The 16,095-nt window shown below is 51.9% G+C and overlaps 1 protein-coding gene across 1 annotated transcript; it reads left to right on the top strand.

The window, feature by feature from the left end:
• Positions 1-2,112: 2,112 nt before the first annotated feature.
• Positions 2,113-2,814, top strand: LOC311633088 (MICOS complex subunit MIC26-like). The gene is given in 2 exon segments (XM_084905324.1): positions 2,113-2,406; positions 2,410-2,814. Coding segments are annotated over 2 exon segments (588 nt in total). The 5' UTR covers positions 2,113-2,130; the 3' UTR covers positions 2,722-2,814.
• Positions 2,815-16,095: the final 13,281 nt, after the last annotated feature.

Raw genomic sequence — 16,095 nt, 5'->3', positions numbered from 1 at the left:
GAAATGTCCCTGGACTCCGAATTTTCCCGGTTTCTTTCTGTATTTTTTCTCCTTTTTTGGGACATTCGGAAGTGGGCTGCGTGGGCCGCGGGGGAAAAGGGCATGTTATAAGAACGATTATCGAGACACAACCGTGGGGGTGGATTTGCCATTTGATTCCGTCTCACGGGAGCCGGGAGGAAAGAAGGGTGGTGGAGGTCTGTGGCAGAGACTGCTGATAAATATTCAAAATCCAGTTCCCTTCCCACCTCACTTGCAAACCCCTCTATTTTGGCAGGTAGCCATTTTCCCACTTAAAAAAAAAAAAAAAAAAAAAAAAAAAAAAAGCACACGTCCCATTTTTCCTTGCGACTGGGCAGCCCATGACAGGCAGGTGGGAAGTGCTGAGAGGGTTTTCTGGAACATTCCCTAAGGGCACTTGCTCCGCGGGGGGGGGGGGGGGGGGGGAGGGGGGGGGGTATGTGCTGTAAGCCTTGCCCTGGGACACAGGCCTAAGAGCTGGAGGGGCAGCAGCCATCTTGGCACCTTGAGGAAAGCAGCACCGGCATCCTGACCTCCTGAGGCCTGAGCCCGGGCCAGCAGTGCCTCCTAACACGCCTCACTGAAGGACCGACGCAGAGTCCAGAGTGCTAACCATCACACCATTTGTCCACCACCCAGAACTGAAATATCATGGCTGGCATGTACATAAGGAACTGTTTGATGTTGAAATTGGGACTCAAAAGAACTGTTAGCCCAGAAAGGAACTCACTACAGACTGATTCATTTTGCCTCTCAGCATAACCATTATGGCTGGTCTCATTTTCAGTTCTTATTAAGGAATTCCTTGTATCACATGATCTCACGCATCTAGGGGAAATAATGAACAACAGAGACTGATGAACAAGAACAGACCCGGAGACAGGGAAGCATGAATCAGGCTGTCGGACCTCAAAGGGAAGGGGAGCGGGGGGGGGGGGGGGGGGGGGGGAGATCAACCAAAGGCCTTGTGTGCATGCATATGAGCCAAACCAGTGGTCACAGACAACAGGGGGGTGGGAGTCTGAGGGAGAGGGGTTTGGGATAGGAATTGGGGGATGAGGACAAATATGTGACACCTTAATCAATAAAGACATTTTTAAAAAATAAAGAAAAAATAAAAATAAATAAAATAAGACAAAAAATAAAAATAAAATGTCAAACTAAATACATGTTTTTTTAAAAAATCTCAAAAAAGTCAAATAAAATAAAGGACCAAAACAAAAGCCTATTGGTTCCAACCACCGGGATCGGGCCGCTGTCATTTGGAATCTGAATGGCAGAAGACCTTCGTTTCCAGCTTTTCTGTTTTCCGTGGGAGACGGCAGAATTCCAGGTAAGGTTCACCCGGAAAATCACAAAACAAAGCTCAGGAAGTGACTGTGATTGTTGTAGACATACATGCCTCCTCCGAGCCTCAGCGTCACCGAATCCCAGCCACAGGCTTCTTCCGCCTTGGCTCCTTCTGCCCCACCACCGCCTCCATGGCTCCCAGGTCTCAGCTCGCACATCACTCCCTTCCCTTCCCCAACCCCTGGTGCCAAGCTGTGAGCGCCCACAGCATCCGGCTTCCCTGTTCCGGCCACGCCGCCCCCAGTGGCCACTCTCTGAGGACCCCACTGCCCTTCCGACTCCTTCTCCCCGTCAGAACCAAGTGGACAGACACCCAACCCATCCCCCAATCCCTCCCCCCCCAACCCCCACGTGTTCCACATCATGATGAGTGTGAGTGAGTGAAGTACACGTTTCTTCTCATTTACTCGGATTTTTATAGCTTTTCCCTGTGTCGGTTGCCTCTTAATGTCTCCTTACTTCTGATTCCATTACCTATTGTAACCAATATTCCAGAGAGCGCTAAGGACACACATTCAGAAGGAAAATAAACTCCATCGAGTCCCTGAGGAATCTCTTACTGTAGCTTTTGGGGGAAAGGGAATTCAGGGACACCAACTGAAACTGGAAATTCAAAACTACTTTGACCCCCAGCTGCCCCTCCTTAAGCAGCATCCTGCAGAAATATTAGGGTCTAGTCTCTGGGAGCACGTATAAGGATGTGCACGATAGAGTCCTTAAAATTCAGGAAAAAAGGCCAGAGCCGCCGTTGCCAGCGACATGTTCAAGGTAATCCAGAGGTCCATGGGGCCAGCCAGTCTGAGTCTACTCACCTTCAAAGTCTATGCATCACAGAAAAAGGACGCAACTCACAAAGCTTCTGTGAACGTTAATGAACTCTACGCTGTTCCCGAAGTTCAGTCTAAATATGTGGAGGAGCCAAGGACTCAACTTGAAGAGAGCATCTCACATCTCCGACAGTATTGCAAGCCATATACAACTTGGTGTCAGGGAAAGTATTCCCAAACTGAGCCCAAGATGAAAAGTTTGGTTCAGTGAGGGTCAGACAGCTATGAATTTCTCCAAAATGCTCCTCCTGGATTTTTTCCAAGACTTGGTGTTATTGGTTTTGCTGGCATTGTTGGACTCCTTTTGGCTAGAGGTTCAAAAATAAAGAAGCTGGTATATCCACCTATTTCCATGGGATTAGCTGCCTCGCTGTATTATCCACAACAAGCCTTCGTATTTGTCCAGGTCAGTGGGGAGAAATTATACGACTGGGGTTTACGAGGATACATAGTTGTAGAAGATTTGTGGAAGGAGAACTTTCAAAAGCCAGGAAATGTGAAGAATTCATCTGGAAATAAGTAGAATACTCCAGGCTCAGCCCGTTTTAATCAGTTATAGGTAAACATTGGAAACTCCATACAATAAACCAGTGTTTCTACAGAAAAAAAAAAAAAATTTTTTTCAGGAAAAACGCAAAGAAGCTCAGAGGATAAGTGATCACCCAGGACCCCCTAATTGGCTGGTCGTAGGGCCAGGCCTTCATGCAACAAGGATTATCCAGTCCTTAGCACATGACATGTTTTCTGAGGCTCGGTTTCCTTGTCTTTAAGATGGGAAAGCTAGTGCAGGTAGTCTGGAAGTAAATTAAATAAAAACAAACGCAAGGATTTCTCATGCAGAATTTGCCAGATAAAAGCACCTGTAACCACCCCAGACTGACAGAACCAGCTCCGTCATCTTGCTTGTTTCTCTTTGCCCTCCTCACTCTGCTATTGCGCTATGATGTGTCTCCACATACCTGTTTCACACTGCTAGAACATTTCCATTTACACCCCACGGCTCCACACCTCTTCGATGTCAGCTATCTCCATTTCTCTCATAGAGGGGGTGTTCCTCACGTGTGGCTTCCACTTCGCTGATTCTCTCTCCAACTCTTTCTAATCTCTTGTTTACTCTGTTCAACATTAAAGAAAAAAATCTCTTGTTCCCAATTTTCTATGATTACTTTTTGTATTTAACAAGCGTTTCTTTGTTGTAAGGGTGATATTTCCTCCTTAATCTAGTTGAGAATTATAAACACACTTATTTTAAATCCTGTCAGGTGTGTCTGGAGCTGTATAGCAACATGGCAGGCAGTTAAGTGTGAGGGATTCAGAGGCAGTCTGTTTAGGTCAATTCCAATGCTGTCATTTGATGGTAATTCTATTGCTTTCTGCTTAATAAAGATAATGATTACAATGCATACTCCACAGAGTTTTTATGGAGTTTAAATGAGTTGGTCCATATAAATCATTTGGGACCGTGCCTAGCGTACATTCAGCCTTCAAGACATGTTAGTTATTGTCATTATTTCTATTTCCTCGAGTTTGAATTCTTTCCATGTGGTGGGTAACTGACTGTCATATATATATATATATATATATATATATATATATATATATATGTGTGTGTGTGTGTGTGTGTGTGTGTGTGTGTGTATGTATATATATGTGTGTGTATGTATATATATGTGTGTGTGTGTGTGTGTATATATGTGTGTGTGTGTGTATGTATATATGTGTGTGTGTGTATGTATATATATGTGTGTGTGTGTGTGTATATATATGTGTGTGTGTGTGTGTGTGTGTGTGTGTGTGTATATATATATATATATATATATATATATATATATATATATAACTGATATTTTTACAGAGAGGAAGGGAGAGGGATAGAGAGTTCGAAACATCGATCAGCTGCCTCCTGTACATCCCCTACTGGGGATGTGCCCAAAACCAAAGTACATGCCCTTGACCAGAATCGAACCTGGGACCCTTCAGTCTGTAGGCCAACACTCTATCCACTGGGCCAAACCAGTTAGGGCCTGACTCTCTCTTGTTGCATTGAATTTCTTCATGTGCTTTTTAACTTTAATTTAAAATGTAAAATGGCAGAGAAGTTTTTCCATGAGGCCTTCTCTGTCCATTGGTTTCGTGAATGTTACAGTCCAGACCTCCAATTGCCCCAAGCTAAAACAGGTCTCACATTAGGGGTCCAGGAACCTTCCAATCCCAGAGCCGCTGCTATAACTCTGCATCATACAGGTCCCTGGAAATGACGTTTAGTCCCAGTTTTTCTGATCCACAGGCATCTCAAGGATGCAGCCCAGCCCGGCTTGCAGGGGACAGGAATGAAGCTCTCTGAGGGAAGAGCCAGGCCTGCTCTCCCCACCCAGCAAGGCATGGAGCCTACACACCGTTCAAGCCCTGTTAATATCATTCACTAAACATTAAAAGACCATCCTGATGATTTTTTTAAATATATTTTGATTGATTTTTTTTTACAGAGAGGAAGGAAGAGAGATAGAGAGCTAGAATCATCGATGAGAGAGAAACATCGACCAGCTGCCCTTGCACACCCCCCTACTGGGGATGTGCCCGCAACCAATGTACATGCCCTTTGACCGGAATCGAACCTGGGACCTTTCAGTCCGCAGACAGACGCTCTACCACTGAGCCAAACCGGCTTCGGCCTGATAATTTTTTTAATTAACTCTAGAGAGAGGGGGAAGGGGAGAGAAAGAGAGAGAGAATCATTGAAGTGAGAGAGAAATACCGATCAGTTGCCTCTTGCACACCCCCTACTGGGGATGGAGCCTGCAACCCAGGCATGTGCCCCGACTCGGACTAGAACCAGTAACCCCTTGATGCAGGGGATGACGCTCAACCCACTGAGCCACACCGGCCAGTTGATGATTTTTTTAAAAAGCCAAAATAGATGAAGACTGTCACTGGTGGCGGCCTGAGGCTGCAATTTGCCGATAGGTATATAAAGACGGTGTTTAGGTCTTACTGCGCCTTTAGATGCTAAAAACAGAAGGACCATAAGCCTCCAAAATCAAGAGAGGACGCATAAAGGAGTCCCAGCTCACCTCGTCCTCCTGGGCCTTTAGGAACGGGGCTGCTCTGTTTGGAGCTGATCCGCCTCATTCTGTGAGGTTGCGTCCTGATACTGCTCGCTCCCACCGTCCCGTCCTGTCGATGTTGGCAATGAGTTCATTTAAGTGCTTAAGTAATTGTTTCAGCGTCTATGTGAAGTTAGCCCTGTGCACGGCAGGGGTAATTCAGAGGACTGTGAGCCAGAATGTGACCTCAAGGGCCACGTGGTCAGGCTAAAAAGATAAGCACTAGACAGTGTGGACACTGTGGAGAATTGTATGGGGTTTCCTCAAAAAACTAAAAATGGAGCCAGTGATCCCACTTCTAGGAATATATCCCAAGGAATCAGAAACACCAATCAGAAAGGACATAGGCATCCCTGTGTTCATAGCAGCACAATTCACCACAGCTAAGATTTGGAAACAGCCTAAGTGTCCATCAGCAGATGAGTGGATTAAAAACTGGTGGTACATATACACAATGGAATACTATGCTGCTGTAAAAAAAAAAAAAAAAAAAAAAAAGGAACTCTTACCATTTGCAACAGCATGGATGGACCAGGAGAGCATTATGCTAAGCAAAGTAAGCCAGCCAGAGAAAGATAAATACCACCTGATCTCACTCATTTGTGGAATATAATGCACAATATAAACTGATGAACAGAAACAGATCCAGAGACAGAAAAGCATCGATTAGACTAGGGGTGTCGAACTCAATCAGAGAAGGGGCCAAAATCTAAAATCCAGCCTAAATCACGGGTCGAATGGTTTACTGAACAGTCATAAACTGACAATGTCATAAACTGACAGCGGAGTGCAGTGATGACAGCGCGGTGCGGGCCACATTGCAAGGCCTGGCGGGCTGGATTTGGCCCGCGGGCCTTGTGTTTGACACATGTGGATTAGACCATCAAACCTTAGGGAAGGTAGGGAAGGGTGGGGGAGGGGGAGGGGGAGAGATCAACCAAAGGACTTATATGCATTCATATGAGCCTAACCCATGGACACAGACATCAGGGGGTGAAGGCATGAGTGGGGGGTTGGAGGGCAATGGGGGGTAAGGACACACATGTAATACCTTAATCAATAAAGGAAGAAAATTTTTTTTGAAAGATAGGTACTAGAAACCTCCAGAAATCAAGAGGCAGACTTAACATTGAATGGGGGGTGGGGGGAAGAGGGCCAGGGGGAGAAATGGGAGGGAGACACGTGGGAAGTGGTTTGAGTCTGTGGAACTCTCTCTAGGAGAGTGGCCTGCGCAGGGAAGTGGTGAGCCCCCATCCCTGGGGTCTGCCCGGGAAGCCCGGATGCTCCTTCCTGGGTCACAGCACACAGGAGGCCTGCAGACACTGGACCAGCCGGTCTGTGTGGTTCCTGCGAATCCAGAGGCCCTGGAGCCTGCACCGGACAGAAGACGCTGTGGTATTAGATGCCAATGGCTGAACAGCATCCTCCAGCAAGGGGTCCCCCATGCCGCCCGCGGATCAGGCCTGAATCTGAGGTGGATAGCTGCTGGGCAGCCGGAGAGGGTGCGGGCAGAGCTCCAGTGACCGGACTCCCTGTGCCTGCGGCGAGGAGGTGCGTGGGGAGCAGAGATGTTGGTGCCGGTGGAAAGGCCCCGGGTCCCCCGCCATGCTGAGGGGGGCTCCGGGCAAAGCTACGCTGCCTGCACACCCAGCGCTACAGGAATCGTTTGACATCGAGTAACAAGGTGGTACAAGGCTCCCTTGTAATTTTTTTTTTTTTTCACCATTAGAAGATGTTTTGTGCGTGACACCGGAACCATGTGGGAGGGCAGGGAGCCGCACGGCCCGCTGCCTGCATCCTGCGCTCGGCTCAGCGGGCCTGGCGTGGGGACCGGGCCGCCACAGCCCTCACCGCGGCCACTGTCCGTCCCCGAGGCCTGTGTGTCGCTCCGAGGCCGCCACGGACACCACGAGGCACACACTGCTGCACCTCGGCCTCCTCTCGGCTGGCCCAGCAGCGCCTGCAGGGACACGCTGTCCCCTCCCGGGGCGGGGTCGGCAGTGCTGCCTAAGGGCTTTCGTTATTATGTTTAAGAAGCCAGAAGCTTGCAGAGCGCTGGCACTTAACTGTGGATGGGAAAACAGTTACATTCTGCTCCTAATATAACTTGTTTTTTGATAAACAAAGACTTTCTCCCCTTCCATGTGAGTGCTGCCACCCCCAGTCAGTCACCCAGGGATCACCCCCGCACAGACTCCTGAGAAACTGCCTGGCCGGCGTGGCTCAGGGGTTGAGCGTCCGCCTGTGAGCCAGGAGGTCGCGGTTCTATTCCCGGTCGGAGCGCTTGCTGGGTTGTGGGCTCCATCCCCAGTCGGGGGCATGCAGGAGGCAGCCAATCCATGATTCTCGCTCATCACTGATGTTCCTATCTCTTGCTCTCTCTTCCTTCCTCTCTGAAATTAATAAAAATGTATCTTTTTTTTTTTAAAGGAGAAGAAACTTCTCCAGTGGAACGGATGCCTCTGTGGGCCCGGCAGGCCTAGGGATGGCCCCCCAGGGGCCCCCGTGCCTCCTGGAAAGGTCCTGAGCCCCCTGGTGTGCAGAGAGAGTCCCATCCTTTGGAAAGGCTGCAAATGCCAGCACCGGTGTGGTTTCTCTTCTTTTTAGGGGGAAAAAAAAATGTACATATGCCTTGTCTGTGAACAGTAAAGAAAAGGAGATCAAATACCTGGGGAAAAATGTATTTACCAAAAAAAAAAAAAGGGGGGGGGGGTGGGATCCTGGCGATTCTTTTCTTAATTGGGTTGGAAGGGGTTACTTCATTATGCAGCAAATTAGAGAATTCATAATTTATCATCGCACCCAGTCGAAATGCCACCCAACTGAGTCGCACCCCTGCGAAAACCATCACATAGAGCAGCAAACTGTCAAGCCGGCTGCAGCCGACGGGCGAAATTAATATGCAAATGCATGCAAGAAATTAAAAAGCAGAATTACCCAGGCAAATGAGGTAGCTATACTTGAATTGTTAGAATTATGAATAATTACTGCGAATTTTCTGCTCCTAATATAACTTGTTTTTTGATAAACAAAGACTTAATTATCGGGATGCGCTGGAGAATTTCCGCCGCACTCATTAATCTTGCAAAAAAAAACAGGTCCCCGGTGCCCGCGCCGTAATGAAGCGCGCGTGCCCTGCATCTCCGGGAAGACCTGGAGAGGGAGGATGGCAGTGCCAGCGGCCCCCCCCCCCGCCCCCCAGGGTGCCATCGCGCCTCCCGCTAGCCATCACAGGGCCTTATTTATGCCGGCAGCCGAGCTATACGTCCGATTTACGGCGCCGGAGCGGCGGGGGGTGATCTGGTGTCGGGCGGGGAAATGCCATCTCGCAGAGGCACCGCCCCGGCGACATCACACGCCCAGGACCCGCGCGCCAGACCGAGGTCCACGCGAGGGACCCTCCTGCAGGCCCGGGCTCCCCGGCTCTCCGTTCATCTTGCCGGTGCCGCTCGCCGGTGTCCATGGGAACGGGGAGTGATCACTCACACGGGTTTTTTTGTTTTGTTTTTTAACATATTTTATTGATTTTTTTACAGAGAGGAAGGGAAAGAGATGGTTAGAAACATCGATGAGAGAGAGACATCGACCAGCTGCCTCCTGCACAACCCCAACTAGGGATGTGCCCACAATCAAGGTACATGTCCTTGACCGGAATAGAACCTGGGACTCTTCAGTCCGAAGGCCGACGCTCTACCCACGGAGCCACACCGGTTTCGGCACCAACACGGGTTTTAAATCCCGCATTGAGAATGGCAGCTCCGAGGAACGGGACTGGGCAGCCACCCAGCCGGGCGCAGACTCCACGGTGCCACAGCCCAGGGCCCGAGCGTGGCTGCACCCCGAAAGGGGGCCTTTTTCCAATCTGGGACCCAAGGCGGAGGGCCAGGCCGGCCATGGGGGCGGTTTCCGGAGCCAGAGCAGCCACGGTTCCCAGGGGAGCCAGGCCTCGCCCAGGGTCCTCCCCGCACACTGCCAGCCTCGGCCTGCACCTGTGAGGACTTCAAGCCTGGCGTCTGCATGGGTGACTGCGGTCCCATCATCCTCAGCCCGCTCCCCAGTCCTGGGGGTGTTGCTTCCTGACCCCATGTACCCCGGTGTACTCTGTCCAAAAACCCGAGAACCCCTCTCTTAGCAGTTACCAACCCTTTACCTCTAATTGTGCTAAAACACACCTAACATACAAATTATATTTTAAAAATAATAATCTTACCTACCCTGTTTCCCCGAAAATAAGACAGTGCCTTATATTAATTTTTGCTCCCAAAGATGCGCTAGGTCTTATTTTCAGGGGATGTCTTATTTTTCCATGAAGAAGAATACGCTACACATTTATTGTTAAATGAAAATAAAGGAAATTTATTACCTGTATACGGTACGGTAGTATGGTAGTTGTCAACACAAACCAGACAAACTGTGAATCCTACAGTATCAAGAATTTACTCATTTATTCAAGGACAATCATGTCATCATCTTCTGGAACATCATCATAACAATCCAATTCCTGAATTTCCTGGTGAATTTCTTGTGACTCCATTTCTTTCAGAAGCAGTGGATCAAATCTCTCATGGTTAGCCTAGGGGGACCTTATTTTCGGGGGATGCCTTATATTTCACTCAGAAGGAAACCTGTAAATAGGTCTTATTTTCAGAGGATGTCTTATTTCGGGGAAACACGGTAATAATAGACAAACATGCAAAATTGACCGTACCTCCACCACACCCACAGCCAATCAGAGTGAGTATGCAAATTAGAAGGCCAAAGATGTCTGCCTTCCAGCTGCTCCAGGCACAGAGTGGCCAGGTGGGCAGGACCCCTGCTGTGAGAGGGAGGGCGGGGGGGTGGGGGGGACGAAGGGATCTACAGGAGTGGAGAGCCGCAGCAAAGACAAGACGGCAGACTCTGGAGTCTGCAGCGAGGACAAAGGCGGCAGACTCTGGCCCAAGCGAAGGCCTGGGTCCCGGGTGCCAGAGGAAAACCGGTGCTGGAAGCCAAGGGAAGTTAAAGCCTATTATTGCACGAATCTCTTCGTGCACCCGGCCTCTAGAAACAAAAAGAAAAAGGAAAGAAAATGAGGAGTCATGGATGCCGCTGGAGTTTGAAGCCCGGGGGAGTTGGGAACAATGAGACCGCAAGGTGGACAGAGCAGGACAGCAAACCGGGCTCACCTGGGGCTGGCCCTGCCCCGCACGGTCTGCCTGGAGCACGTGAGCGGGAGGCCCAGGAAGAGCCGAGATGGATTAGTGGTGCCTGCTCTGGGCCCAGGAAGGGGGCCGGCCGCTGGGGGACCCCAGGCGACATGTGCTGTCTTAGCAGGGACAGCAAGCAGAGGAGTCCCATCCATTCCAGGGATGTTGCCAGGAGGTTTCCGAGGGGCAAGACCGGCCACAGCAAGGAGAGCTGGTGCTCCCTGCGCCTCCCTCCCTCCCTCTCCAGCCAGCACGGCGGAGGAGGAGGGGGAGGAGCCGCCACCGGCAGAGCGCCGGCAGCAGCTCCTGGCAGGCCGGCCGCCCGCGCAGACACAGCCTTGGGCACAGACGCTTGCCCCGAGGAGCCGGAGAGGCAGGAGCAACCTGAGAATTAATTTTTAATTGGCAAGCCCTGGGCTCGGCCAGGAAGAAAGGAGGAAGGAGCTGCTGGGACGGAGGCACCTTCCCGCCCAGGACGCGGCCTGCTGCCCCCGAGGGTCACGACCTCTGAGCCACGCTGCCCTCTACGCTGCCACGGGCCACGAGAGGCCACGGAGCCCTTGAAACGTGGCCAGTCCGAGTCCAGAAGGCTTGGCAGAGACAAAAGAATGTAAAACATCCCATGAATATTTTAATGTGGATTACATGTTGCATGGTAATCGTTTAGACAATTCGGTTAAATAAAATACATGACTAAGGTGCACTTCTCTCTGCTGAGTGCGGCCACTAGGACCTTCAGGTACAGAGCTCTGTGTGTGTCTGCGGGCGAGGCTGCTCTGAACCCCTGCAGGTGGCAGGCTTGGGCCACACACATGCTGAGGGAGGCCGGGCCCTGACCCTCAACCCCCGTCCCCCGCCATCCTTCCTCCACAGCTGGAGAACCCCAAACTTAAACCCCATGTAGGCCCTCGGCATCTCACCGGGTGAGATTTGTCTTATTCCGGGGCATCCCTCTGTTTTCTTCTAAAAATTAGAAAAGACTTGCCTGGCCTGCGTGGCTCAGTGGCTGAGTGTCGACCTATGAACCAGAAGGTGAAGTTGGATTCCCTGTCAGGGCACAGGCCCAGGTTGTGGGCTCGATCCCCAGTGTGGGACATGTAGGAGGCAGCCCATCCATGATTCTCTCTCATCACTGATGTTCCTCTCTCTCCCTCTCCCTTCCTCTCTGAAATCCATAAAAAATATATGTTAAAAATATAAAAATAAGTAAAAAATTGGAACAGACTTCCTTAGCGTGTGTTTTAGGTTTGCAGAACGAAGTACACAGCACAGAGGGTCCCATGGACTCGCCCCGACACCCGGGCTCCCCGATGCTAACACTGTGCGTCCATGCTGCAGCGGCACTCGCTCTAACCAGGAGCCGGGTGCGTGCGTCCCGCTCACGGAAGCCCGGGTTTACATCGGGGTTCACGCTCGGCGGTGCGCATTCCATGGGCTGGGACCAATGTATGATGACATGTGTCCACCGCGATGGTACCACACGGGTGTCACTGCCCTAAACACGTCTGTACTGCGTCTGCTCAGCCTCCCTCTCCCAGGCCCGGGAAACCCCCGTCCCTTGACGGTCTGTCTTTTCCCGAGTCCTGCCGCCCGTGGCCTTTGGGCCTGGCTTCCGTCACTCAGCGCAGTGCTTACCGCTGCCCAGTGTCTTGGTGGCTTTGATGGGTCATTTCTTTTTATCACTGAGTTGTATTCCATGAGCCATAGTTTCTCTATTTGCCTATTGAAGGGTTGTGTGTGTGTGTGTGTGTGTTTAATGGATTTCTTAAGACTGGGTTCTTCCATTCTCACCCTACTCGTAATTTGGCAGAATAATAAAGTACAGTTCTGGAAAAGTAGAGAGATGTAATACATCTCTCTATGTAAAACACCGATGTCAGGTGTGCAAATTGTCAATATAATACACCGATGGCAGGTGTGCAGATTGCTGCACTGGCCGTAGGGGTGTGCCTGGGACCTGGTCGGGGGCAGGGATGGGGGCACGGAAGATGTCATCCCAGGAGGTGGGATCAGGAATGGTGCCTAAAGCCAAACTGGAGACATGAGACGAGGTGAGCCACGGAGCTCAAAAGGGGGCAGGGGCATGAGGGGCAGGCACAAAGGATGTTCCGTCAGTGGAATCCCAGCCACGCGCCAGGGTCCCCCTCTGATGGGACCCCCACTGCAGCCCTGTGCAGTCTGAATCCTTCACCTCGTCTGACCGGACCCCCACTGCAGCCCTGTGCAGTCTGAATCCTTCACCTCGTCTGACCGGACCCCCACTGCAGCCCTCTGACTGGACCCCCACTGCAGCCCTGTGCAGTCTGAATCCTTCACCTCATCTCACAGCTCAGAGAAGCTGTGCCACCTGCCCGAGGACACACAGCAAGTTACCCACCAGAGCCAATCCCAGGGCCCAGGCCACCTGACCCCAAGGCCATGCATGGACACCCCAAGGTGACCTGGGCCCCGTTGTGGGAGCCAGGGCTTCGAGGCTGGCCTCTTGGGGATGTGGCATCTATTTCCAAATAAATTCGACCAACATTTGTATTTCAACATCTTGGTACAAACCAGATGCCTGTGAGAGTGAGGTCTGTCCTGTCACCTCTGCATAGGCTTGCCTCGCGCAGTGCCTGTCACGCGGAAGGCGTTCAGTTGACAATTGTGGAAGGAAGGAAGGAAGGAAGGAAGGAAGGAAGGAAGGAAGGAAGGAAGGGAGGGAGGGAGGGAGGGAGGGAGGGAGGGAGGGAGGGAGGGAGGGAGGGAGGGAGGATGGACGCACGCGGCAAGCAGAATGCTCTCCTTCCAATTCCCAGCCCAGACGTCGTGGTGTGGATTTTTTTCCTTCCTGCTAGCATTTCTCCAGGCCGCTAACTATTCCAGACGTACGAGGCTCCTCGTTTGATTCATCCTAATAACTTTTCCCATCAATATGACTTTGGAGACTGCACTGGCATAGCAAATTAAATATTATTTATGACTTTAATTTGGCCCCTGCTTAGATTTTACATTCACGGGGCCAACCTGGCGATCATCATCATCGCGTTGTCTTAGACTCCTCCTGGAATTAAAACCCACTCCCGTCCTTACACGTTTCATTGTGCTTGTCGTCCTCGCACGGTGCCAAACGGAACGTGATCAATTCTGTTCACCGAGCACATATGGTCCGCCTGGCCCGTGTCCGTTACCTCCATCACGGTGGCCTGCGAACGGCGATTCATTATTCCTGCTGCTTCTTCTCAGTCCCCGGAGCTTTTGTCCCATTCTAGGGGCTCTGCACTGTCCGAGGCCCAGTCGAGCTGCCGTGACTTTGAGGCCTGTGTGGTCTGGTCTCAGCCTGTCTCCCCGGCACCCACCACGCAGGCCTCTCCAGCTTCCTGTCCCTGTGGGAGCCTCAGAGCTCTCGCTGCCTCTGAGCTTCCCCACATGCCCTTCCCTCAGGCAGCAATGCTCTTCCCTCACTTTCCACCACGACCCCCTCTCATCCTGCTGGTCTCCGGAGGGTCTCCTCCTCAGAGAGGTCTGTGTAGGCCCTTCTCTAAATCAAGCTGCATCCCCACCACTAGCACATCCCCCACTTCCTGTTTCCCCATCTGTAAAATGGGCTTATATTATCCCCCCCAACACTCACCCTAAGCCCTAACTCTAACCATGACCTAACCCTAACCCTAACCCTAACCCCATCCCTAACCCTAATCCTAACCCCAACCCTAACCATGACCCTAACCCTAACCCTAACCCCAACCCTAACCCTAACCCTAACCCCAACCCTAACCTTAACCATGACCTAACCCTAACCCTAACCCTAACCCCAACCCTAACCCTAACCATGACCCTAACCCTAACCCCAACCCTAACCCTAACCCTAACCCCAACCCTAACCCTAACCATGACCCTAACCCTAACCCTAACCCCAACCTTAACCATAACCATAACCATGAACCTAACCCTAACCCTAACCCTAACCCTAAACCCTAACTAACACTAACCCTAGTTGCCACTAACCCTCGTTGCCACCCTAACCCTAACCACTCTGCCTTGCTCATTAAGGGGTAACACTTGTTAGTGGCTTTGCAATTGGGGGGACGGAAGATCATGAGAAGCAGGTGGGTGGGCGCCTGCCAGCTCCCTTGTCTCGAGCTTTTGCTTTGTCTCAGGTGCCCGTGCACGCTTTGATTTTTCCCAAAGCAGCCCCAGACTCCCCCTCCACACACACACACACACACACACACACACACACACACACACACCTGCCTCCAGCCCGGTTCCCTCCTGTCCCCCGGCAGGTGTGGCAAATGCTTCGGCTGCCTAATGCCGCCTAATTGTTCCACAGGATAACACGCCGGGTTTCGGAATAATTAGGTGGCTGGTAACGAGGGCTGGATGGCTCCTGGGCAATTAGACGAACGGACACAAACAGTGTGTTTTTGAGCCTGAGCTAATGACCTCAGGTGGGAGCGCGGCAGCCCGGCGTTGGGAGGGAGGAAAGAAATAACCCTGGGAACGGCGAGAGAAGCCATCGCAGGGTGGCCCCTCCCACAGGCCTGCTGCTCTAGCCGCCCGGCCAGATGGCCCCCGGCACCGGCGACGAGAGGCTCCGGGCCGAGGGAGCCGGCAGCCGGGGCAGCCCGCCTGGTGGCTTCGTCCTGCAGCTTCCCAGGATGACCTGAGTGAGGCCCTCACCCCGGCCGCTCTCCGATCTCCTCTAACGTGGGGACGGGTGTCCCCGGAGCAGGGAGGGCTGCTGTGAGTGCCTGGCGCACAGCAAATGTGCAATCAAGGCCATGGGAGAGGGGAGGCTCCGTGTGGGAGCATCAGAAGCCAGGACGTGCCTGGCCGGTGTGGCTCAGTAGTGGGCGTCGATCTATGAACCAGGAGATCACAGTTCCATTCCCGTTCAGGGCACAGGCTATGGGTGTGGGCTTGGCCCCCAGCAGTGGGCATGCAGGAGGCAGCTGATCCGTGATCCTCTCTCATCATTGATGGTTCTACCTCTCTCTCCTGCCCTCTCCCTTCCTCTCAGGAATCAATGAAAATAAAAATATAAAAAGAAGCCAGAGCATGGCCAAGGCCAGGCATGAGCAGTGAGGCCTCCCCCCAGCAAAGGGGAACGGGCCCCTTCAGAGGTTCAGACAGCAGTGGCTGTTTAGAAAATGCCTCAAACACAGGAGAGAGAAAAAAGAGACCCCGGCTGGACCGAAGCTGAGGAGACTGGGTCACAGGGCCGCCAAGGCAGAGCGCTTTGTCTGGGGCCATGGTCGGCAAACTCATCAGTCCGCAGAGCCAAATATCAACAGCACAACGATTGAAATTTCTTCAGAGAGCCACATTTTTTAAACGTAAACTTTTTCTGATGCCACTTCTTCAATATAGACTCGCCCAGGCTGTGGTATTGTGTGGAAGAGCCACACTCAAGGGGCCAAAGAGCCTCATGTGGCTCACGAGCTGCAGTTTGCTGACCACGGGTCTGGGGAAACCCATGCCCTCCATGTGCCTCAGGCTCCCGTGTGCCCGGGGACCAGCCCCACCTCTCTGCAGCCCTGGGGACAGACAGAGCCCTGCAGGCAGGGGTGCAGCCACAGGCTGCATGCAGCAGGGTGGCCAGTGGGGGGCCAGCTGGTTGTCCAC

Source organism: Pipistrellus hanaki, assembly GCF_964339955.1.
Source record: "Pipistrellus hanaki genome assembly, chromosome: 1".
Lineage (NCBI taxonomy): Eukaryota > Metazoa > Chordata > Mammalia > Chiroptera > Vespertilionidae > Pipistrellus > Pipistrellus hanaki.
Note: the sequence above shows the minus strand (reverse complement) of the source record. Positions and strands in the feature narration are given on the sequence as shown.